Source organism: Macaca mulatta, chromosome 17 (genome assembly GCF_049350105.2).
Source record: "Macaca mulatta isolate MMU2019108-1 chromosome 17, T2T-MMU8v2.0, whole genome shotgun sequence".
Lineage (NCBI taxonomy): Eukaryota > Metazoa > Chordata > Mammalia > Primates > Cercopithecidae > Macaca > Macaca mulatta.
The window spans coordinates 96,035,357-96,062,272 of record NC_133422.1 but is presented as its reverse complement, the minus strand read 5'-3'; the positions used below and the strand labels follow the sequence as shown (position 1 = coordinate 96,062,272).

The 26,916-nt window shown below is 34.7% G+C and overlaps 1 protein-coding gene across 2 annotated transcripts in view; it reads left to right on the top strand.

The window, feature by feature from the left end:
* Nucleotides 1–26,916, top strand: part of NALCN (sodium leak channel, non-selective) — a 354,786-nt gene that overhangs the window by 20,484 nt on the left and 307,386 nt on the right. For both annotated transcript variants that reach the window (XM_028837268.2, XM_028837267.2), the window contains exons 3-6: nucleotides 524–706; nucleotides 16,795–16,878; nucleotides 18,379–18,518; nucleotides 18,610–18,738. In XM_028837268.2, the coding sequence (XP_028693101.1) occupies nucleotides 524–706; nucleotides 16,795–16,878; nucleotides 18,379–18,518; nucleotides 18,610–18,738 (536 nt within the window). The remainder of the gene's footprint in view (nucleotides 1–523; nucleotides 707–16,794; nucleotides 16,879–18,378; nucleotides 18,519–18,609; nucleotides 18,739–26,916) is intronic.

The following is a 26,916-nucleotide window of genomic DNA, read 5'->3' as shown; positions in this document are numbered from 1 at the left end:
GCATTTCTGATCTACTATGATAGGCCCTTGTGCGAGATGTTAGGGAAGTTACAGTAAATATAGTGTGACCCCTAATTCTAGGTACTTATAGTACAAAAATGAAAAAAAAAATAATGGCACATCAAGTTCCTATGTGACTAAATTACAAACACATGTTTTAATTGAACCAGAATCTTCCTATATTGTAGTCCAATGCCAGGAGGTTATCAGATGTTTTGGGGAGCCTGATCAGGTTCCATCTAGGCTTTGGGTCTTTGTGATGCATGACCCCAGAAATGCCCCCACCTTTCTATCTTAATGTGTTTATGTGGAAAATAGGTGGCTTGAGAATTAAATGATATAAAGACATGTGAAAGTATTTTAGCACATTATATGCACTTAGATGTTAGTTTTCTTCTTCTTCAACTCCATATTAGTGACCTATTTTAACTTCAGTATTATATTTTCCACTTAGTGTGGTTCATAATACAAGTTTGAGATTTCAGTTATGGCGCCATGTAATAACTCTGGACCATCATTGCAGTGGGTTCACTCTTTGCTGCGCATCTGTGCCATCATCAGCGTCATTTCTGTTTGTATGAATACGCCAATGACCTTCGAGCACTATCCTCCACTTCAGTATGTGACCTTCACTTTGGATACATTATTGATGTTTCTCTACACAGCAGAGATGATAGCAAAAATGCACATCCGGGGCATTGTCAAGGTAAGCGTTCCCATGTCATTTAAACTAAGAACCTAAATGCATCGCAAATCTTAATCCGTTTATCATATTTGCATGTTCATTTCAGTAAAACAAAACATCATTTTATCTTATACATATTGAAGACATTTTTAAAAAGGCGTAACTCCAGAGATTGGGAGAAATTGTTGCATGGGACATTTTAAAAGTTAAATAAATTTTATGAGACACAAAGTCTTGGAATATCTTGGAAGGAACAAGATGGTTTGACTAATAGCTGTGTGAAGTCCAGAGTAGGGTTATTCATGCCACCTAGAGCTGAGCCCGCGACCCAGCATAGGGTCTGGCCCAGAGAAGCACCTTATTTTTTGTTGACTTATGGAGTGCAGCATCAGAGTCACATGGTAGAGTTAGAGCATGATAATATTGTAGCAGGATGTCATTTGCTTGATGTGTTTTGAAGATCGAAAGGGAAAAAAAAAAAAAGGACATGAGACGGTAAAAATTTCTGGGACCAAAAGGAAAATAATATGTCATGTGAAATAAGTAACAATTGGAAACAAAATAAATATAAAAATTTTTAATTGGAAAACAAAGGAAAAGAAAAAAAGAAAATTTCTGTCACTGGATGTCTTTTCCTTTTGTAGCACTGATCTTTACATAGGTTAAACATATGTAGATGATGCTGTCCCTAGAGTATTTAAAATTGTACTATTTGGGGAAACAGTAATAGCAGTGCAGATTTTAGGGTTTGGCAAATGACAGACGATCCTAGTTCTTTCACTTACTGTTGTATCAGCATCTCAAGTTAGCTAATTTTGGTGGGAAAGTGTTTTATTTTGTACAAGGATTTTGAAAATCTACTGAGACAATGTAATGATTGGTCAATTTCATTGCTTCCCTTTTATACATAATTCATTGTGTGCCATCCTTGAAAGACAGAGATCACAGACAATGCATTACCAGGTTCATGTTTAACTTTTATTGTGGACTTTAAAAAATTTACCCCAAAGTATATTACAGTTATAATGTGAATCCCTGTAACTAAACATCAACAATTATCAATATTTAGCCAATTCTGTTTCATTTTAAAGCAAATCTGAGAAACCAAGTCATTTCAAAATCATTCCTTTTGTATTGATAACTGATAACATTTTCTTTTTTATATAACCACCATACCATTATCATATATAGCAATATTTTATATATGATAAAATATTTGTAATAAGACTTAGCAATAATTCCATAGTGTAGGCTAATCCGCAATCCATGTTCATATTTCCTGAATTGTCACAAATTTTTTTTAATAGTTGGTTTCTTCAAATCAAGACTCAGACATGGTTTACACAGTATATTTGATTGTTTTTGTTTTTGTTTTTGAGACGGAGTTTTGCTCTTGTTGCCCAGGCTGGAGTGCAATGGCACGATCTCGGCTCACTGCAACCTCTGCCTCCTGCATTCAAGCGATTCTCCTGCCTCAGCCTCCCGAGTAGCTGGGATGACAGGCCTGAGCCACCACACCTGGCTAATTTTGTATTTTCAGTAGAGATCGGGCTTCGCCATGTGGGTCTCGAACTCCCGACCTCAGGTGATCTGCCCGTCTCGCCCTCCCACTTATGTTTCTTAAGTCTCCTTTGAGTCTCTGTAAGTCCATTAAGTTTCAGCTTTTCACATCCTGCAAAAAAATTATCTTGGTCATTCATCCATTGGGAAACATGTTTCTTTTGTCTTGCGGAAGATTCTACATTTGAGATTTGGCTAATTGCTTCCAGATGGTGCCCTTTAATAGTTTCTGTGTACTCCATGTCCTCTGAACTGCTTTGTATTTTGACCAGCAATGCCCACAGGTGCTTCTTTCCCACGTGGTCACCGCAAAATATGTCAGACTTCTGGATATTTGCCAGTCGGAAGGGTGGGAAACGGTAATCCGCTGTAGTTTTAATTTGCATTTCCCTTTTGAGAGTGAGGTTAAGCAGGATTTTATGTCTCAAGAGCCATTTTTAAGTTACATTTTTTCAATCAAATTTTGGCCACTCTGTGTGTGTTAGAAGTATCAGCCCTTTGTGCTATAACTTGCAATTGTTTTTCCCAGTTTGCCTTTGTCATTGGCTTGGTTCGTGGTTATTTGTACCATACACAAATCTTATCCACATCATGGACAGACTTTCCATTGTCTGCATTTTATGTCATACAGGAGTGTTTTTTAGGTTTCCTCATATAGATTTTGCACATTCTTAGTTACATTTATGCTTTGGTATTTTATGTAATCATTTTGTTATCTGTATGAGGTCTTATCTTCCATTACCTATTCTAACTTGTTCTTTTAAATGAAGGCTGTTGGTTTCTATACATTAATATCATATTCTGCTACTTTACTAAATGTACTAGATTCTTGTATTAGTCATAATAGTTTTCCCACTAATTCTTTCGATGCTTCCGTATCATCATATCATATGCAAATAAAGAAAGATTTGTCTTTTTCTTTCTAATTTTATGCCACAATTGCTTTTACTTACTGAAAGTAAAATAAATGAATTGACTAACACTGTCGGTAAAATTTTAATAGTAATAGAGGTAGTGAACATTTTTGTTTCATTTTGGTTTATCTAGAACACCTCTAGTGTTTCTTCATTAACTAGTTTGAAAAATTGGGGTTTGAAGTATGTATACATTATCAGATTAAGTGAATAAACATTAATTTCACATTTTGAGAGTTGTATCATGACTAGCTTTTTAATTTGTCAAATGATTATTTTTAATTTGTCAAATTACTATTTTTTCCTTAGTGCTTGTAATAGAAGAGATTTTTAAATATTGAGTTATCCTTCCATTCCTATAAAGAAAAATCCCTACTGGGTCAACATACATTTTTATTCTATTTTAATGTGCTGTTTTGTTATATATGTTTTATTTTCCTTGTTTTAAATTTGGTCTAATCTTTGCCAGGTTTTGATATTAGATTTTTCATGTCTATGTAGGTGGTGGGCATGTATGCATGCTATAAAATAGTCTGAGCACTCTTGAATTGTTTTCGCTTTAAAAAGTTTGGTATAAACCACCTGTGAAACCATCTGGTCCTGCTGCTTTTTTGTGGGGCTTCCTTTGTGGTATTTCCTATTTCTTCTATGGAAATTAGCTGTTTTATTTTTAGTTTTATTTTATGTTGTTTTGTTTTGTTTTGTTTTTGAGACGGAGTATCGCTCTTGTCGCCCAGGCTGGAGTGCAGTGGCACAATCTCCTCTCACTGCAACCTCCGCCTCCTGGGTTCAAGCTATTCTCCTGCCTCAGCCTCCCAAGTAGTTGGGACTACAGGCACATGCCACTGTGCCAGGCAAATTTTTTGTATTTTTAGTAGAGATGGGGTTTCACCGTGTTGGCCAGGATGGTCTCGATCTCCTGACCTTGAGATCCACCCGCCTCGGCCTCCCAAAGTGCTGGGATTACAGGCGTGAGCCACCGTGCCAAGCCTATGTGTTCATTTTTTAGTAGAGACAAGATCTGGCTCTGTTGCCCAGGCTGGAGTACAGTGGTGCAATCATAGCTCACTGCAACCTCCAACTCTTGGGCTCAAGAGATCCTCCCACCTCATCCTCCCATGTAGCTGGGACTACAGGTGTGTGCCACCATGTGTGGCTGATTTTTAAAACTTTTTTAAAAGAGAGGGTCTTGCTATGTTGCCCAGGCTGGTCTCCAACTCCTAGGCTCAAGCGATCCCCCCACCTTGGCCTCCCAAAGTGCTGGGATTACAGGTGCGAGTCACGGTGCTCAGTCAAAATTGTCTGTTTTGAACTTGCTTGGTCTACTGGGGTCTATTTGGTGAAGTATATTTTCTTAGGAAATTATCCCCTATTTATTTTGTTTAATTATTTGGTAACATAGATTTGTGTAAATAGCTTTTATTTCCTCTGATTAATATTTTCTCCTGATTTTGTATTTTTTTGTTATTTTGATTAGAGTTTTTTGTTGTTAGGTTGGCTAGTAGTATTTTTTGTATGTTTTGTTTCATTTTATTTTACGTTAGCCAATTGGTTTACTCATTTTGTTGATTTTTTTTTTAAGAAGAATCAGCTTAATTAATTAATATAACTTAATTAATTTTTGTTTTATATTTAGTAGTTTCCTTGTTTTATTTGGTTTACTTTGCTGGTCTGTTTCTAACTTTTCGAAGGCGTTTGTCTCACATTTTCATTTCTCGGGACTCTTAAATCTGCTGCTTCCTTGCCTTGTGGTTAAAATGTTAACCAGAAGGATAATGTTAGCCAGCAGCATAAAATGTTACTGCTGAGAATGTTTTTACATTCTAAGTAACTTGATCTTTTCTCCTGAATATGGAAAGAGACTTTCCCTTTATTGGTAAAGTCAGTAGTGCTATGAGAATGTATGTTATCTTTTTGTTGACAGCTATGGATATATTTTCCTAGGTTCATCATGTGATATTTATTTATTTTATTTCATTATTCTTCAGGATTCCTTTGGTATTCTAATTACACCAGGATCTATGTTTTGGTCTTTGCTTTGTTTTCTTTCCATGTGTTTCTTTCCTGTTTTTATCTTTTCTACATTCTATTTCCCTTGCTTCACTCCCCATGCTGTCCTCTCACTCCTGCGTCCCCTATATTTCACTCCTCTTTCTCAAATGCTTTTTTCATTTCTTTTTCGTCATTTCCCAAACAGTTTTTTTTTCTTTTTAGTCTCCTATCATTTAGACATCATTTCTGTGCTTTCTTTCTAGTTTTGTTATACTTTTGGAGCTTCTCTTTGTTTAAATTTCTTTTGGTCATGTTGTCATATTCTATTATAGTCTTCATCTGCTTTGAGTGTTTATTTTCTATGTATATGTTTATGTATTATTTTATTTTTTTTTATTATTTTTTAAGACAGCGCCTCGCTCTGTCGCCCAGACTGGAGTGCAACAGCTTGATCTCAGCTCACTACAACCTCCGCCTCCCGGGTTCAAGCGATTCTCCTGCCTCAGCCTCCCGAGTAGCTGGGATTACAGGCACGTGCCACCACACCCAGCTAATTTTTGTATTTTTAGTAGAGACAGAGTTTCACCATGTTGGCCAGGCTGGTCTCAGACTCCTGACCTCAGGTGATCCACCTGCCTTGGCCTCCCAAAGTGCTGGGATTATAGGCATGAGCCACTGTGCTCGGCCTATGTATTATTTCATTCCTCTTAGTCTACAATGTTTTCACAAGGGCCTCATCATGATCCGTCTGTTTGGTTGTTTTTCTCGTTGTTCACATGAAATGGGAGTTTTTCCTGCACATTGGGTAGAGTACCCTCTGCATACTGTCAGTACGAGGGGTCCCTTCACTGTTGTTAACCTGATGGGTAAACATGGAGCCTTTCCGTGTACCGACCATCATGTTCTGAGCTCTGGAATGCTGGCCCAATTATCGAATATTTCTTACCCACTGGCCCCAGTGTCCCTGTTCTACTCAATTTCTCTTCTAAAGATGGGGCTGTGGTCTGGAAAGGAGTTTTTGTTTGGTGTACTTAGGAGTTTCTAATGTTCCATTGCCTCTGATCTTTCTGCAGTTCCTCAGGGACATCGGTAGTCATTTGTTGTTATTTTATTCCTCTGTTTTACAACTAGTTTACATTTCTACAAATTTTGCCATTTATATTGAGGCTCACCTTCTGAGATATCTGCTCAGCATTCCACAAGTATTTATTAGTGATTTTGGGATTATAGAATTCTACTTGTTTGTGGAAGAGGTGGGCCTCCTCCATGGCTTCAATGAACAGATTTCAAGATGATTCCAACATTGTCTGTATCTTCCACAATGTGGCTAGGCTAGTTTTTATAAGCACTAGGTTTAGATAAGCAGAGGTTCAGAAAACTGGGCCTGTCTCAGGAGGTCATGTTGGGAGAAAGTTGGTCTTGGGAGAATGCTAGCATCTGTTTTATTCAGTTGTAACTGTACTCCCCTGGACGTTGCCCAGCCCTAGCTCACATTCTGTGATTCACTAGAGGGCCGTGAATGGCCCTGTCACTTGTGTGTATATTGGTTATCTGGGCCATGGCAACCTTTGCCCATGCATTGAAAGATCTGAATATTCTGGGTGAAGCATTTTGTGATTGAAATTGCCATATGTTGACTTCTTTAAGGTTCCATTTGAATGAAACAAATGAGTGACATTTTCCTAGAAGAAAGTTTTGTTTTTTAAGTTATTACACAAATTAAGACTTGGATTTCACATCACTCAAATGATAGTAGGCACCCTGCTAACTGCCACAGTCTAACGATAAAAAGAACAGAGGCATACTTAATACATAAATTATATACTCATTCCCAAGTGAACAGAGTAGTGAGAGAACATAAATTTTAATAATTTAAATGTTAGAAGTTGAAGCAATAGTTAAAACAGAAAAAAATAATTTAGGATCAAATTGTTTTCAAAATGCTGTAAATCAACCATTTCCAGTATTTTAACATTTTCATCAACATTTGGGTGATGAGCTATTTACTACAACAAAAAATTTTTATTTTCAATCTGTAAGAAATGAAATTTAAAATGAAAATCAAATATGGTTTTTCTGGTTTTCATTCAGAAGTAATTGAATCAAATACAACTGTAATGCAGATTTTAGTAATATTGCACTGTTAACATCTTGAAGTAGTCAGCTCAACTTCATAGCTCAGTAAAACTGATATTTTATGTTTAAATGCTTGCTAATGTTTTAGTTAAATATGAGGTCTGCCTATCCTGAACCAAGCTTTAAATGTATCAACTCACTGAATTTTTACCATCATGGCCTGTATTATTGTTAGAGGGTAATAATTATATCAGTAACTACTGTCATTTTCATGATATTAAATCTAAGCCACAGCTTTATCATTTTCGTACTGCAGACTTCGTCAAACATGCATGTCATAACAGATACAGCTCAAAGAGTATATTGGCCTTGATATTACGTTCTTATATTCAAAACTTAAGTTTTTAATTAGACTTTATTTTAGCAAAATGTCCTTTGTCACATTAAATGTATGTTGCTAATTTACATTTTATTAGCTTTGCATTTTTGTATTTGTAAATTTATTTTGCTTTTACACTTACATGAGAAATGTGTACATATTGTAGATATTTAAGTTACATCATAATAAAAATACATCCGTCACATCGAGGCTCTATGATACCTTTTGGAGGACCTCTCTCTTATATTACTCAAGTTTGAGTTACTGTGCTTTCTTCAACTCTACCATAATTTTTTAAACTTTTGTTAAAACACCTGTCTGCTGTAAACCTTATCTTTTTTCATACTTTTTTTACCTTGATACATTTGCCAGTAGCACTGCAGTTTTCTCTCAATCTTTAGTCTCTTCACCCAGAGTAATTTGCAAATATGTGCTGTATTTTCTCGCTAACATTTAAGCTTGTATTTCTTCATACATAAATGGGAACGTTATGAATATACACGTTCTATTTTAATCTTCAGGTTACACTTTTCATAATAAGTTTTCATCCTGTTTGGAACAGAGTTGTGCAAATATGAAGTGTTTAATATTCACGGATTGCCAACTAAAATATTTCTAAGGAATAGTCAAATTTAGTTATTGAGTGAGCAGTACCTGTTAGCCGTGTGTTCTGGGTGGAAAAGTGTGTGTAAGTTAATGTGTACATATGCTAGTAATTTGGGGAATGCTAACCTGTTATTTTTTAAGGAGTCTTTTCCATGCATAAAACTATGTTAGTCCATAAGAAAACATTTATAGAAGCAGACCAATGTATTTTTGCCCAGCGTCATGCACAATTCTTTAAAATTATACCTAGCCAATTTTGGCAATGTTGTGGTATACCTAAGAGTCATACCTAATCATTAAAGTAGTGTTATCCAGTGATACCTAGTTTATAAAATTATGCACAACAAAGCAAACCCTGAAACTTTATTTTTCAATACAAATGTGTCAAAGCTGTGGCTTCCTAGTGTTGCCTACTAATTTTATTGACCTAGTCATTTGCCAAATATATATTAAAATAGGTATAAATATAAAATATTTAAGATATGAAAATGTTTAAAATATTTAAGGTATAAATATAACATAAGAAGGAGTTGTATTCTTAAACCCAAGTACAGTTTCCAAGTTTTCTTTTAATCATCCAGCAACCATTTATTGAACACTTGCAATGAGCTCATCTCTGCCCTTGGGGAAGAGAAACACACAAAACCAAGCAGAGCCCCTGTCCTCAGAGAAAGGTTCACTTTGTGGAACAGACTTAGCACATACAGGCACTCTTCATTTCCAACATCCAGTATATTTCTGCAAACATGCTGGATAGCATATTTTCAGAAAATAGGCACTTCTATTTCATTAATTTATATGGGAAAACTAATAATCTATTAGGGGAGCTCTGACCGATTTCTCCAAATATCACTACATCACCCTCTAATACCTGTGCAAGTCATATTTCTGCAAAATAAAAAGCATTTAAAACACCCCTTCCCCAATTATTTGCACTAATCAAACCACAGTAGATGTTTTATATGTGCCCAAAAGTAACAGGAAATTTCTGTTATTAAGTAAATTTAAAAAATACATTAAAGTACCATCCACCATATTTTATTGAATTGTTGATATCATCAATTGTAAAAAAAAAAAAAAAAAAAAAAAAGCATCACTTCACAGATTCACAGGTCTCTAAGAAATAATAAAGGCTTGTAATTATACTTTGACTGAAAGATGTAAGATTGTAATTGATGCATCAATTAGAAGATGCACCTGGACCCAGAAGTGTGCAACTGTGTTGGAGCAGGGTAGAGTGTGTTTTAGAATTGATGAAATATGGTAAAATGGGCCTGGGTTGGTAAACTCAGTTTTTGGATCTCGTGAAAGGCTAGCCTTCAGGGGAAGGGTAGGAAAGAGGAAGGTAACAATGCACTAGCGTTAATAGTTAAGTAGGTAAACAGTGCTGGTACAAGATTAGACCCAAAAGGCGAACAACAGAGATATACCTGCATTGCATACTATACCTTTGGCAGGATCCATTGGCAACTATAATGTGTCCATTGGCACACATGCAAATTCATTGTGGTGATTCTTCTAGGTTCATAGTGATTCTGAGGCAAACATTTTTTGCAGATATAAATTGCAAATATTTGTACAGTGAGAGTCTACATAGAGAGGGACCTTTTTTTTTTTTTTAATGAAAGGGCTTTAAAAGTGGTGTGTAAAAGCTACGGGGGAGGCCGGCACAAAAAAGAAAAGGACCAAAACTCTCTGCCTGGGGATATCAGAGAATCTTGAAGAAAGAGGAGTGTGAAACAATGCCCTGAAGGATGAGTAAGGTCTGTGGTAGGGGTGATGGAAGTAAGACAGAAGTAAGGGATCTCACGGGGAAAGAAAAGGAATATGTTGAGACACAAAGGTGTGGAACAGTGAGGTACATGCTGAGCTCAAAGTAGTCAGAAGTAGCAGATGGGCTGTGCATAGGAGGCAGCTGGAGAGGAGTTTGTGAAGCCAGACCTGGCGGCATCATGGAGGGCCCAGCAGGCTCTGCAAGGAGTTCTGACTTCGTTCTGTGGTCAGTAAAGATGGTTGGAGGATTTTCATCTGAGAGTAGCAGAATCTGATTTGTGTTTAAATGGTTCACTCTGGAGGTAACATGCTGGATGCACAGCTGGGGAGAGAAACTGAAGCAGAAAGTCCTTCCGGCAAGAAATGTCTTTAACAATTTTTGTTGGAGGAATGCGTTTGTTTTAAGTGTTTTCCATCTTTTGTAATATTCCCCAAGCCTGAAGGTGCCTGCCAATCAATTCCCACTCCTCAGCAACTTTCTTCTAATTGCCTCCCTAATTCCTCTTCCTAGAAGCGTTCTCACTCACCAAATCCCTAGAGGTGAAAAGAAACTATTCAGATGATACATGTCTGTGCTGATGCAGAGCACTTCATGTACGGCAGACTGTGAATTCTTTAGACCATTCTCAGTTGTCTATTTCACATCTGGCAATAGATACAAGTAAAAGTAGCATGCATCCTTTAAGCACTGTTGAAATAATATAAAATAATGCTGAGACATAGTGACAGATGGGCCCTGGAAACTTGGGACAATAAATCCTGTGCTCATGAAACTACCAGTGCATATCATTTTGTCACTGCAAAATATATCCCTATAAATGTGTTTCCTTTTCCTGCTTGTTAAATACTTGCATGATGTGTTGTTACTTTCTTATACCTTGTCATTGATTGGCAGTCTTCAAGTGTTTACCTTTATAAAAATCGACATACACAGCTCTTGAAACACTCATCTCCTCAGCTAACAGAGTGCTGATTTTTGCCCGTAGCTCAAGCACTCTCTGCCCTCCATTTCTTGTTGATGGAACAAACAAATTAAAACATTTTTTTCATATTTAAGGTATTAAAATATCTTGAGTACCACTGGTCATTCATATATGTTAGCTTCTGGTTGCATATTTTAGAAGCGGGTTGCAAATATTATAACTTGAGCCTTAATACAGTAGAATTTTAAAGGATCTGGCCATGCTTATAAATGGAATCAAAGCAACTTTGACTGCTATGGCTAGGGCTTCTGATGATAATTTGATAAATATGCCAGATACAAAACATAATCTAAGGTTGTATTTCAAAGTATCAGATTTCAAGGTCTGTATTCTACTTATTTAAAAGTATTATAAACTTATTGTGCCTTAGCGATTATTGATAATGATTAATATGATAGTAATTTTAATTCCTACCAATTCAATTGTATTTACAATTTCATGGTAATGTATAAAATATGTAAACTGTAACCATATTTGCGTGGCATGTTTAGTTCTGCTTATGCAAACTATGCTCATCCAGGAAGTATCCATAAGTCATCTCATGATTTCCTCTGTAATCTTTCATGGTTACAAAGGAGTCAGAAAGGAATAATTTCTTTTTAGAAGCAATACAAATAATTTCAGTAAATAGATGGATGGATGGATGGATGCATTAAGAAATATTAATTGACATCTTGCTGTGTACATTGTAATCTACAGAGGCTTTTTATCTAAGACATGGTTCATGTGACTATCTATCATTCATTTAATATCTGCTGTATGTCACCCACTGTACTGGGTGCTGGAAACACAACCTTAACTTATCCTACTTAAAGTCTCAGGGTGTTATTCATCTTCAGAACACGCTCAGACATTTACCATGAGGGGTAGACTTCTTTTTTTTTCTAATATAACTCCAGAGAATACGTTCAGAGAAGATTTAAGTAGGAAACTCAAACTTCGCCATCAGATCCAATAAGTTGGAGAGACCGAATATAAATTCATGAAACAACCAGTATGGATTGCAGCGGCGTATTCTGTGAATAACACAAGATGCACATTATTTATATACACAAACTGAGTTGTCAGTTGTTGCATAATGCCTGAGTTAAGGTGATCAGAGGAGGCTGTGGTCAGATCACTCTGGAAGAAAAGGTTGGCACAGACTTTGCAGAATTTTTCAGGAAGATGGACAGCATGAAAAACAATGAACATTAACCAGCCAAAGATGCTTTACAAATGGAAAAATGCTGAGTGTTGCTGTCCTTTGTATCTTGGGTCATGATAACTTTGCTTATAAAAGGCGTTTATGAATATTAAATGACTCGTGGAAACATGAGCCAAAAGATAATACATGAAACTTATGCCCAGAGGATTATTTCCATATTTTACTGGGAAAATAAAAAGAGGCCAATTCTGATTGACCACTGCATACCATCTAGCATGTGCTGAGCTTGTTGGTGACACGTGAATGCCACTAAATGTTTCTGAAAAGTCCAAGGCAGAAAACATTCCAAACAAAACAATTAAATTACTTTCTATGGAAAAGAAAGTTTTCTAAATTACATAGAATTTTTGCTAAGCCAGTTTTTATAAACGAGGTCGTTTGAAATTAAAATATTTGTATGTTTCTAATTTCTGATCACCACTGGCGCTTCTAAAATGATTTAAAATAATCCATTATTTTATATAGCTTGAAACGTAGTGTGGGCCGGTTTTACAACATTAATTTCCTTAGCAAACAAATCAGAAGCAAAAATTTGGTCACATCTGTTATTGATAGCTTTTCATTCTGAATTGGTGAGGCCCCAATTTTTAAATTTAAATTTATTTTTGCCAAATGGAGAAGTGATTCTTGTTAAAGCTAAAATATCCAACTTAAAAAAAAGTTGAAAAGCTATTTTTTAAAATTTAACATGTAAACGTTGGTCCAGAAACATATCAGAATACATAGTGAAAAGCATGTCTGTCCTCCACCTTTGGCTCCTGACCACTCACTTGCCCGCCCACTGCCCACAACACAAAGGGAATAGCATCGTTTATCCTCATTTGTTAACATTGTAAATGAACCTCAATATAATGGTGAGCTCTCATTCTATGTTCCACTGAGTTTAATTCATTTCTAAAGCAAATTATGAGCAATTGAAAGGAGGGTAGTTATAATGCTACTACATATAACATTGTCAATGACAAAAATGAAATAAAATAGTAATACTGTTCTATTTAATACTTTTGAAAAAGTACCACATAAATTCATCCTATTTGGGTGCCCATGTACTCAGCAATCTATAATTACTCTTTTCCTGCCTAATATTTACTCATGAATTGCTCCAATTTTAACATAGTTCTCTGCTGAGTCCCATAAAATTTCAGTCTTCATTTTTGGAATTCTTTGCATTTTTTAAAACAAGTCACAACTATACCTAGTTCTTAAAATAAAGATGAAGTGGTAATTTTCTTTTTCTTTTTCCCTAACACACAAGTAAAAAACATTTGTTAATTTAATAAAAGTACACTTGAAAATAGACACTTTTATTTTTCTTCATGACACTTGTCAACATATAACATAATGAATATTTTATTTCATTCAGAATGTAAATTGCGTAAAGACAGACGTGTTTGCTTTGTTCACCTTTGTATCCCTAGTTCTTGAACACTGCCTAGATTAAAGGGATGCTTATGAGCTGAGGGAAGGAAGGAAGAAAGGAAAGAAGGGAGGGAGGGAGGGAGGGGGTCGGGGAGAAAGAAAGGAACGACGGAAGGAAGGAAGGAAGGAAGGAAGGAAGGAAGGAAGGAAGGAAGGAAGGAAGGAAAGAAAGAAGGCAGGAAGGCAGGAAGGCAGGCAGGCACAACTTACATAATTCATATTCTATTATCTTCTTGGGTGTTAATCAAAGGCTCAGATAAAAGTCAAATTTATATTGGCTATATTATCTGTATTTCAATTATAACTAATTTACATTTTCAATTAATTGTGCAATATATGAGGCAAGTATGATGCTTATAGTTAAAGATGTTTGTGAGATCTTTAACACAACTATTAAAAAACACAACTATAAAAAAAGTTGAAGATGACTATAAAAACACCTTAAATTATTTGTTGTATATTTAACCTTTGTGATGTGTTTACGTGTAGCACATCAACACCAGGAGCACCAGTAGCGTCTTCATATGATGATAGTCACACAGTTTAATAGGGCCATTGTCCTTCTTGTCACCCAGAGCCAAGCTTCAGAATTTGCTTTCATATCTCTTTTGTGAGTCTTCCCAAACCCAGGAGTTACCAAGTTTGGTTGATTATCTTGCTATTGAAAACATTATTTATCCATTCATTTGGGAGTTAACATTAGTTTCTCTAAACTCCCCATAGAATTAATCTTACCATCTTTCCCACTATGTTTATAACTTTAAGTTATTTTACCTTATATATTAGCTGGATATGTTCACATATGTTTTTTTCTACAAGATTGTTGTTCTTTTGGTTGTTGCTGGTGGTGCTGATGGTGGTGTGTGTGTGTGTGTTAGCTAGACATTATATATCCTCTAATGTAAAACAGGCACTTATTCAATGTTCATTAAGTTGAGTTTATACTTCATTTTTCGGTCAGAAAACTTCCATTAAGTGTTTTATCATAGTGTTAGTGTTGCATACACCATAAATTATTTCCAGAAACCTCTCAAGGAGATATTTGGACACCTATTTGTTACTAAAGGTGGAAGCTTATGTCAATATCCTGCAACATGTTTTATCATTTGATTTGAAATCTTGACATTTTATTTCTATTTTTATTTCCCTAGCAGGTTTAATCAGAAGAGGTAATGATATATGTGACTGAATTCAGAATTGGGTTACATGGATGACTACAGAATTAATGACTTAATGGGGTAGTCCTAAAAAAGCAAAGACTTTTCTATTTAAAGTTTCTAATTTTTGACCTCATGAAGTTTTCTGTTTTATTATTCCAAAGGCATTTTTTAAAAATTCCCGTGTTATTAAAACATACATTCTAATGTCAGAACAGATTCTCTATTCAAAAATGAAAGTGGTACATCTTTATCTTTCTTTTACATATACAATCCCAATTAAAATTAAAGTCAATATATATTTTCCCTGCAAATTAAGACAAGTTTCTTCTTCACTTTTTTTGGTTAGTCTTGGATTCTATTTTTATTGCACTGTGGTCCAAGAGAATGATTGTTTTGATTTCAGTTCTTTTGCATTTTCTGAGAGGTGTTTTATGTCTGATTAAGTGTTGATTTTAGAATATGTGCTATGTGACAATGAGAAAAAATGTATATATATATGTGTGTGTATATATATCCACATATATACAGTGGAAAGTTCTGTAGATGTCTATCAGGTTCATTTGATCTTTGGGGGTTTTTGCCTTAATGATCTAATACCGTCAGGTGTTGAAATCTCCCATTATTATTGTGCAGAACTGTAAGTCTCTTTGAATATCTCTAAGAACTTGCTTTATAAATTTGGATATTCCTGTGTAAAGTGCATATATATTTAGGATAGTTAGGTCTTTTTATTATTATTATACTTTAAGTTTTGGGGTACATTTGCAGAACGTGCAGTTTTGTTACATAGGGATACACATGCCATGTAGCATGTATACCTAGGTATATATATGTATACCTATGTCCTATTACATAGGACAAATAATGTTTTCAGCATACATACAAATACACATGGTGGTTTGCTGCACCCATCAACCCGTCATCTACATTAGGTGTTTCTCCTAATGCTGTCCCTCCGCTAGCCCCCCACCCCCTGACAGGTCCCAGTGTGTGATGTTCCCCTCCCTGTATCCATATGTTCTCATTGTTCAACTCGCACTTATGAGTGAGAACATGTGGTGTTCGATTTTCTTTTCCTTTGTTAGTTTGCTGAGAATGATGGTTTCCAGCTTCATCCATGTCCCTTCAAGAAACACGAACTCATCCTTTTTTATGGCTGCGCAGTATTCCATAGTGTATATGTACCACATTTTCTTTATCCAGTCTGTGATTGATGGGCATTTGGATTGGTTCCAAGTTTTTGCTATTGTGAATAGTGCTGCAACAAACATATGTGTGTATGTGTCTTTATAGTAGAATGATTTATAATCCTTTGGGTAATTACCCAGTAATGGATGGCTGGGTCAAATGGTATTTCTGGTTCTAGATCCTTGAGGAATCGCCACACTGTCTTTCACAATGGTTGAACTAATTTACACTCCACCAACAGTGCAAAAGTGTTCCTATTTCTCCACATCCTCTCCAGCATCTGTTGTTTCCTGACTTTTTAATGATCGCCATTAAACTGGGGTGAGATGGTATCTTATTGTGGTTTTGATTTGCATTTTTCTAATGACCAGTGATAATGACCTTTTTTTCTTCTTCACTTTTTAATCAGCTTGAAGTGAATGCCTTGTTAATTTTCCTACTAATGGTGCTAAACCTAACAGTTTTAACGACCTTCCTGTTGACCACAGTGTGCTCTTGGTTCTTGTAGGCAGGGAGCTGGCTTAGGACCTACATGGCATATTTGGAAGAATGGCTTCTGGTTCTTTAAGTGTTAGAATTTGTGTGGCTGAGAGAAAAAAATGTGATATTTTCCCTTTGCGTGAATTAAGTATTTTACCTGCAAAGTTCTGCAGTTGCTTGTCTTTTATAAAATATTTTTCTTATAAGTAATGCTACTTAAAATGCTAAACTTATTCCTTGTGAAAGTCTGTTCTATTATGATACACAAATTGTAGATAGCTTTTATTGAATTAACATTTGACATTTTCCTCCACAGATTTTTCTTTAAAATATTTGCTCTCCCTAATAATGCCATGTAAAATTTATTTTTAGGGGGATAGTTCCTACGTGAAAGATCGCTGGTGTGTTTTTGATGGATTTATGGTCTTTTGCCTTTGGGTTTCTTTGGTGCTACAGGTAATTAAATATTTTTTTAATTACAAGGGGGTGTTCTCCCAAATGGGAATTATTTTGTATTAGAAGTCTAAATAGAAATATTACAAAATATATATCAAATGTGATTGTGTAACTGCCTACAGCGTTATGTTTATTTTTCTTTTAACTGATGTGATTAATCTGTTTACTGTGACATATTTGAAATTTGAAAAATTAATTTTAATGGATACATAATACTTGTATGTATTTATGGGGAACTGAGTGATATTTGATGTATTCAAGGTGTAATGATCAAATCTGCATAATTAGCATTTATATCACCTCAAACATTTTATTGTTAGAAAAGTCAATAGCTATAATGTCTTAATTATTGTCAGTTACATTTGTGAATTATTTCTCAATCAGAAATGAAAATCAATACTATAGAAAATTGTTAACTATTAATCAGATATATATATTCCCTGAAATGAAGGAAACAATGTGGAGTCTTATTTCTGTATTTGTAAATAAAAAATAGAACTTAAAAATTTAAAGTCTAGTCTTCTCATATTTTGATGGGTATTAGCCAACATAAAATGCTATATTGCAAATATTAAATGCTTTATTATAAGAGATGGGGAACATACATTAAGAAGGCTTACAGGAGAGATTTGATTGGAAAATAAGTAGAATTAATTTCCGTGCATTCATTCAGACATGATTTTGCCTTTTAATTCAACTAAAGTTACTATATTCTTTTGATTTTATTTGATCTGTTTTGATTTGATTGTGGTAAGAATGCCTAACATAAGATCTACTGTTTTAACGAATTTTAATTGCACAATAAGTTATTGTTAACTATAGGTACAATGTTATACAGGTCTCTAGAGTTTATTCATCTATTCTTTATTTAAAAATTCAGAATTCAAAACTTCACAGCCCGTTCTGCCAACTCATCATAGTGTTTGTTGATAAGCTTTCCTTTCTTATTTTTATGAAGTTCACCTCTCCCACAATTTAATTTCATCGCTCATATATTTTTTAATCAGCTTTCTCAGGTTGAATCGTTTCTCATATTAATATGTCCTTTTCCATTTAATAACTATTGTGTGATTGACAAACATTTCTAATTATTATTTTGCCTCTGTTAGTAAATAGTGTTTCATAATTTTAACCCTTTCTCTATTACTTTATTTTCTAGATATTCAAAAGCCTCCACCAAAGAACATTATTAATGAGAAAGACAGCATACTTATTTTATATTCTAAGTTGGCACTTCTTGTAATTAAAAACTGTCTTAATGAATGAGACAGGAAATGAACAAGATTAATGATGTTCTCATTAGTTTACGTATTTGTTTCTGTTAAGATAGCTATAGATTCAAAATATACTCAAAAGAAAGTGGATTTTGGTGGAAAATAATGTAGGGCTAAATTCAGAATAGAGATGCACCTACTTATGCTGCTAACATCTGTATATTCCATGAGTATGAGCAATGCTAGGGGAAAATCCAACCTCATTTACCCATCTTTTAATTTGTAGGTGTTTGAAATTGCTGATATAGTTGATCAGATGTCACCTTGGGGCATGTTGCGGATTCCACGGCCACTGATTATGATCCGAGCATTCCGAATTTATTTCCGATTTGAACTGCCAAGGACCAGAATTACAAATATTTTAAAGTGAGTGCTACTTTACAATAAGTTAAGAGGAAAAGTTTATGAAGTTTTTTTGTAAGTTTTATGTACTTTACCTGCTTCTTTTTTTCCCTAGGCGATCAGGAGAACAAATATGGAGTGTTTCCATTTTCCTACTTTTCTTTCTACTTCTTTATGGAATTTTAGGAGTTCAGATGTTTGGAACATTTACTTATCACTGTGTAGTAAATGACACAAAACCGGGGTAAGTTTATCTGTTAATTACATTTTAATCTGGTTGATTAACAAAACTATCTCTGTAATTTTCATGAGAATAACCTCTGTGTCAGATTTTTCCAACAGTGGTTATGTCCTCTTTGTCCTGTGTCTCTGCTTCCTCAGTATTGTTTTGTCCAATTTTTATTTTATTTTATTTTATTTTGAGATGGAGTCTCGCTCGGTCGCGAGGCTGGAGTGCAGTGGTGCGATCTCAGCTCACTGCAACCGCCGCGTCCCAGGTTCAAGCGTTTCTTCTGCCTCAGCCTCCCGAGTAGCTGGGACTACAGGCATGCACCACCATGCCTGGCTAATTTCTGTTTTGTCCAATTTTTAAAGACAAGTATTCAAAATAAGACAGATTGGAAAATGTAAGCTGGTGGGAAAGTAGATTAAGCAAATGCAAAGTATACATTTAGAAACCTTTCTCAGTGTGGCAAAATGGGGAATGTGCTAACATAATAACAGAAACCTAAAGCTTCACTGAGGAAGTTTTTCATATTAGAGTGAGTTACATGTTAGGAAAAAAACCTCATTTTTATTATTATTATCTTTGGTCATCATTCCCTAAAATAGTTTCCTAAATGATTATAACATCGTTTCTAGACAAAACACTGTATACTATCTGTTGCGTTTGTCTGTTGTAGGGTTGGTGGGTAAGATAGAATGTATGTACTTCAATTACCTATTATGTATTATGCAATAGGGCACCTGCCTCTTCTACTTGGCTGATCATTGTAAATATACAACTCCAGGGATGTGATGGCAGGAGAGAGCAGAGTGGGATGTTGGCCCCTGGATGGTCCAAAAGTGTCCCATTAGGTGTTGGCTAGATATAGAGTTTGGGGTTCCAAGCACAACCCAGAGGTGCAACAGATATGACTATGCCAGATTTCAGGGCAGCAGGGATTGGGGATAATACAACTGATTTTACACCTTGTATTCAAATCTTCACATGGAAATTTGTCTATTTATAAATGAAGAACTCATCCATAAATTACCAATAGAAAAAATCTTGATTCAAATCACAGAAATCAGATTTAAAGCACTTTATAAAATTCAAAAAGAGATTACAAGCAGCCATTCCTCTTCAAAATATTTTTAATGTATCAATATCTACTTACAAACCAATTGGGTATATAAGGATCATTGAGTTTTAAAATATTGAAAGGGTTATGTTGTGTTTTCTGCACTTGGAGCATTTTTTTTATAAAGTCTATGTGTGTGTGTATATATATATACACAAAGTAGATAAACCACAAATAAGTGAATATCTCTGTGAGTATAGATATCATGATAAGCTTGACTCAATTCCAACACTTTATTGTATGAGTTTGCATAAATTATTTAGATTATTCCTCAGTGAAGTGCATTAACAACAGGACATACTTTCTAGAGGTGTCAGAAAGAGTGAATGAGGGAATGAATGTAAAGACAAGCAAAGTGACCAGCACATAGTAAGGCATTCACTGTATGCTAGCCATCATTACTTTGTTGTCATAAAGAAATATGTAAACACGCTTACATGATGAGGTGGTAGGTATAAGTGTATCCTCCAAAAGAGAGATAACATGTTAAAAAAAAAAAAAAAAAAGGAAAGAGCAATAAAGAAGACCAAAATTTGCACTTGTAAGAATGTGAAAGGAAAACATCTATGACTAATTCATGGCTACGTTATTTTACTGACAAAGTAACTAAATTAATTCTGAGTTTATTTCACATTTATAATGGTCATTTAATTATTAGTCTGTCCCAGAAATAAGTTTAATAATTGAATTTCTAATTCATGCACAAATAGTATATGTATATTGTGCAACTCCTAATAATTACATAATGTACTAAAAACTAAAAGTGAATTTAATTGCTTGCTGTTGCACCACCCCAAAGAATGTCAACTCCAAAAGGGTAGATATTTTGTTTCCACGTGTTTTTAGACCAGGAGGCATGTGCAAGTTTCTAAGAAAATAGGAATGAATGAAGTAACTTCAAAAACGTCAGTATAATTTCACTGGTTAAATGTTAAACAGTAAAGCATTACCTATTAGTCAAGGCCTTATTTTATTTCATTTTATTTTTATTTTGAAGGTATATGCATGCATCTCATACCTACTTAGAAATTTACCTTAGGGGGCCGAGCACAGTGGCTCACACCTGTAATCCCAGCACTTTGGAAGGCTGAGGCGGGTAGTTAACCTGAGGTCAGGAGTTCCAGACCAGCCTGACCAATATAGTGAAACCCCAAGTCTACTAAAAATACAAAAATTAGCTGGGCGTGGTGGCGGGCACCTGTAATCCCAGCTACTCAGGAAGCTGAGACAGGAGAATTGCTTGAACCCAGGAGGCGAAGATTGCAGTGAGCTGAGATCGCACCGCTGCACTCCAGCCTGTGCCACAGAGTGAGACTCTGTCTCAAAAAAAGAAAGAAAGAAACAAATTTACCTTAGGTTCACCTAAGTGTGGCCAGATACCATGCCTTCCTTGATTATCCATAGAATTATGTTGAAGTAAAGATCTCATTTTTTCTTGTTTTTTAATGTAATTTTTATTCTTGCATGATGTGAGTGAATAATCTACTCAAAATTATTTTTAAAAGAAAAATACTGTTGCTACTAACCCCACTCCCACTCTTCATTATTGTTGTTCAAAATAGCCTTGGAAAATAACTTTTTGATAACCATTTTCTGGACATATTATTATTTTCCCCTACTATTGAAATTATGTCTCTACCCACTTTATTGAGATTTTGGTGAATATAAAAATCTTTACATATTTATTATATATGTCTTGGGGGAACTATTTCCTTTTTCTATCAGAATTAAATCCAGAGAGTAAGTTATTGCATTTATTATTCTACTTTCTGAAAATTATCATCCTTCTCAAATTAACTTGTGTATTTCTTATGAGGTACTCCCTGAAAATTATGATCCTTCTCAAATTAATTTGTGTGTTTCTTATGAGGTAAGAGTCAAGATGTAGTCTTAATTTAGTGGTTGGAATGGACATCAATGTCTTAGGAGAAGCTTTCAGTATTTCTGTTAAGTGGGATGTGAGCAGTAGAGTTTTCAAAGTGAGGAAGTTACCTTTAATTCCTATGGTGCTAAGAGATTTTAATCATTGATGTATGTATATTTTGTCCAGTGCTTTTCTCTTTTATTCTGTTAATGTACTGAATTACATGATGGATTTTTTTAATAGAAGCCAATCTTGCATTTCTGGTATATTGCTAATTTGGTCATATTGTATTCCTCTTTATGCCTTGTAAGATTTGATTTGCTAATGTTTTGTTACAAATTATTGCATCTTTGTTCACAAGGAACATTATTTTTAGGCTTTTTTAATTGAAATATCTTTACCAGATTTTGAAATCTGGGTAATGCTGTCCTCATAAAACAAGCAGAACATGTTTCCAAGGGTTAATATAAGATTCATATTCTTTCTTTCTTAAACGTTTGATAGAATTCATGAGTAAAACTCGGGGCCTGAAATCTTCTTTGTGAGAACGGTTTTCATTACAAATTAAATGTATTCAACATACAGAGCTATGGTGTTGTTATCTTTCTTGTTCTGTTAAGTTGGTAAATTTTCCTTTTCAAAGATCTTACCTATTTTTATAGGTTGTCAATATTGCATCATGTTTATGCAAATGCCCTCTGGTTATCTTTTAAGCATGATTATCTTTTTAAAATCTGTAGAATAGTGGTAATAAGTCATTTTTTTCCTGACATTGATAATTTGTATCTTTCTCCATGTTTTCATGTCTTCTCAATTGTATTAATCTCTTCACACACACACAAGAATCTTTGTCCTATTTAATGTTCCCTGTTGTTAGTCTGTTTTTCACATTGATTTTATCTTCATCATTTCCTTATTTCTGCTTTTAGTTTTTATTTTCTTTTTCATATTTCGTAAAACGAAGGTATATAGGCATCTTTTAACATTTTCCTAATACGATAAGTTAAAAATATAATTTTCCTCTAAGCATTGTTTTACCTGCATTTCCAAAATGTTAATATGTTGTATTTTTATTATTATTCAAGTGTCTTCTAATATCATACGTGATTTCTCTTTTGGCCCATAGGTTATTTAGAAGTGTATTTTTAGAAGAATGAGATTTTCTAAAAATGTTATTTGGGAGCATAAGTTTATTCTGTTGTGGTCAGACAATAGTCCCTGTGAAGTTTCAGCCTTTTGAAATTCATTAGGAATCATTTTAAGGAGCATTATATGGTCTAAATTGGTGAAAATTCCATGAGAATTTGAAAAAAAGAAAGTTAAGTCTGCAGTTTTTGAGTATAATGTCTATAAATGTCACCGAAGTCAAGTTGGCTGATAATTTGTTCTAGGTAGTTCTATCCTTCTTGGTTTTAAAAATCAGGGTTGTTCTATCAATTTCTGAGAGAGCTATTCAATTTTCTAGACATGAGAAAAAATTTCAATCTCTCTTATTTTTGTCAGTTTTTGCTTTATATAATTTTCAACTTTAATTAGGTGCATAAAGTGTCATTGTATCTTTCAGATGGGCTGACCTTTTTATCATCATGAATTTTGAATTTTTTTCCTAATTAGCTTCTGGATGCCAGAGTATATGATGGGTCAAGAACATGACATTTCAAATTTTTCAATAATCATAACTCTAAAATAATTTATAACTCTAAAATAATTTATTTTTATTTAATCACCTTTTATCTTATTAACCAATTGGTTTTTTCCCCACAATTGCTTAAGTATGCTTTAGACCATTCCTGGATTGACAGTGAAAGGGAGCACATGACAAATTCTTAGTTTTAGAGCATGGGCTGCACAATCCTGAGCCCAGCCTGGTGGTGATGAAATGAAGCCCACTGCTAAGAGCGTAAATGAAGAAGAAACTCAGTAATAAGAGAGCGTGGACCAACTAGTTAGATGCCCTAATCAGCAACTCTCATTTCATTTTCAAAACCTTGGAGATTTTGTGTGTTTTTTATATAAGTGAAGTGAATCAAATGGTGCCTACCAAATTTATTTTGTCCTCTGCACCAGTGCGTGGCATACAGCATTAATGATGAGAAGAAACTAACTCCCATAAGCTATTTTGGGGGGATAGAGGATGGTACAAATATTACAACTTTACAACAAATATTACAACTCTGTTAAAAAAAAAAATGCTGATCAGGCTGGGTGCAGTGGCACATGCCTGTAATCTCAGCACTTTGGGAGACTGAGGTGGGGGAATCACTTGAGCCTAGGAGTTCGAGACTAGAGTGAGCTATGATTGCATCACTGCACTCCAGCCTGGGTGATACAGTGAGACCCAGTCTCTAAGAAATAAAAAAGAAAGAAAGAAAAAGCATTGAACAGGGACCTGTCACATCTCTCATTTATTTCACTCCAGGTATTAAACCAAAAGATATAAAAATGTATGTCCATACAAAGATTTACACATGAATGCCCACAGCAACTTTATTCATAATACTCCAAACTGGTGACAACCCAAATTTCCATCAACAGATAGATAGACAAACTAATGATGGTATATCCATAAAATAAATAGTGTTTAATAATAATAAATAATGAACTATTGATGTATACAGCATCTTGGATAAATCTCAAAATAATTATGATGACTGAATAAATCCAGATTTAAAAAGATGACATATTCTATGATTCCATTTATATACAATTCTAGAAAATGTAAACTTATCTTTAATGATAGAAAATAAATCAGCAGTTGCCTAGCGATAAAGGTTGTGGTGGAAATAAGGGATTACCAAGGGGCATCAAGAAACCTTTGGGGTTTATTGATATGTTCATTATCTTGACTGTGGTTCTGTACATGTGCCAAAACTTATCAAACTGTACACTTTTGTATGTGCAGTTTATGTTATGTCAGTTATACCTACTAAAACTGCCTAAAATGTCTCAATGTGAGGTAGAAATCTAATTTTTCACATGGTTAAGCAATTGTGCCTGCGCTATTTATTGTGTACTATTACCCACTGAGTTTAGCTTCACCTGTCTCATTCACTAATTCCCCGTCTATACATGGGTCTGTTCCTCTGGGGCTCCACTGTGCTTCACCGGTCTATTGGACTATCTCTACCAATATCACACTCTGAAAGTCTTTCAAATTATGATCTGGCTTCATGCATGGGGTCATATTTCCAGCTTTAAGCTTTTCATGGGCTCAAGACCTGGTCTTCTGCCTCATGTGGGCATTAAAACCCAAGCTCTTGGATATTGGGTACCTAGCTCCCATTTGTAACACTATGTCAACTCATGTTCCTTCCTTTCATACTCATTTACTGCTTTCCTTCCTATGTTTTGACATTTTGGAATGCATTTTTTTAATTGTGAGCCCAAATGTGAAGTTTTTAATGTTATATATTTGTTTGTAGTGGAAGGAGTTGAATTTGGTACAGTCCGTCTTGCGAGAACCAGGACTCACATTCATAGCTATTTTTTTTTTCTATTTTTCTCTAAGATCCTTGAGGATACATATGGGAAAGGGGAAGAGAATATTGTGATATATTCATCTTTTTATCCTTACTACCTAGTATCCTAACACAGAATAAATAATTAGTAACTATTTATTGAAGGCATGGTTGATAACATTATATTTAGACAGACAATATTAACATGATGACAAATTGATAAAGAAGATGAAATAAAAAAGAAACACAGAGAAAAGTAAGTTGTTAAAAGCAGGAAAGGAGAAATGGCTAAAAAAGAGAAAAACAAAGTTTAAGCAGAAAGAAGCAGTGAATTAGTTCATATACAGTGTAAGAAAATTGAAGCAAGTGTTGAGTAAGGGAGTTGACTGTGTGGGTGAGGGAAGAGACAAATGCATGGAAGAAAATCTTAGGTAGTTGGATTTTTTTTTCTTTTTAGTGTATGTAGGCTGTAGAATATGCCTAGATTGTTCTATGAGTGAATATGAAAATGGATAAAGATATTGTGTGGGTTGGAGACAATAAATATGGAGATGAAGAACAGGGAAATCTTCTGGATAAGAAAGCAGCTGTGTAGTACTGCAGGGGGTACAGGAGGCTGGCTTCAAATTACCGTTTTATTAAAACCAAGTCAGAATGTGAGAGTTATAAAACTTGTAAATGCAGCTAGAAGATCAGGTGTTATGCTGGCAAACCAAAGCTCATACTGGCACATAAATGTTCACAGAAACTGAGAACAGATACACGAATGTCTTCTGAACTCATGACCCTAGAGTTGCTTCAGTAAGTATTCTTTGCTAGTTCCATGCTGTATTTGGTACCAAGAAAAGAATGATACTGAAAAAATGCATTAAAACATGCCTCGTGATCTAAATATTAGCTCCAGCTCATTACTCTATCCCAAAAATGAAGTTCACCGTGAAAAATTTCATAAATGTTGACAGAATGCTTAGTTACCTGAGACATAGCCATTATGGTGAAATGGCTGCATTTTTGTCTTTCCCATATGTGTAAAACCTGCCTAGTAGCATACACACACACACACACACACACACACACACACACACACACACATATTTATTTTGTCTTCTTTTTATGTGACTCTTCGTTTACTATTTGAGAAGAAAATGTTTAACTAGCCACTTGGTAGTAATGTTGCTCATAATCACAGTTGTTAGGAGATTGTGCCACTGCCCTCCAGCCTGGGTGACAGAGCGAGACTCCGTCTCAAAAAAAAAAAAAAAAAAAAAAAAAAAAGTAAATTTCAAATGTATCATCTCAAAAGAGTTAAGTGATATGATGGATATGTTAATTAGCCCGATATAACCGTTACGTCTTGTATACATCTATCAAAACATCACCTGGTGCTGCATTAATGTAATACAATTATGATTTGTCAACTAAAAATAATATTATTTTAAAAATTTATTATACACATCTCTGAGTCACATATTAAGCTAAGTAAGGTATGATGGCTGTGTTTTCAGCAGTGTTGCCAGCTACTGCCGTGACCTCATTTCTCTTAATCATTTAAGAGAAATGATTAAGAGAAATTGTTAACAATTGTTCCAACTTCTGCCTAATTGATTTGCATGTATTATAGCCTAATCATGACAGAGGTTTCAGACCAGAAGCTTGCATATCTTAGGTTTCATAGCTGACCTCCAGAGCTGATTCTGTTTAGTATGTGAGGCGAACAAGATATAGAAGCAATACAATATATACAGTTTTGCTTTTAA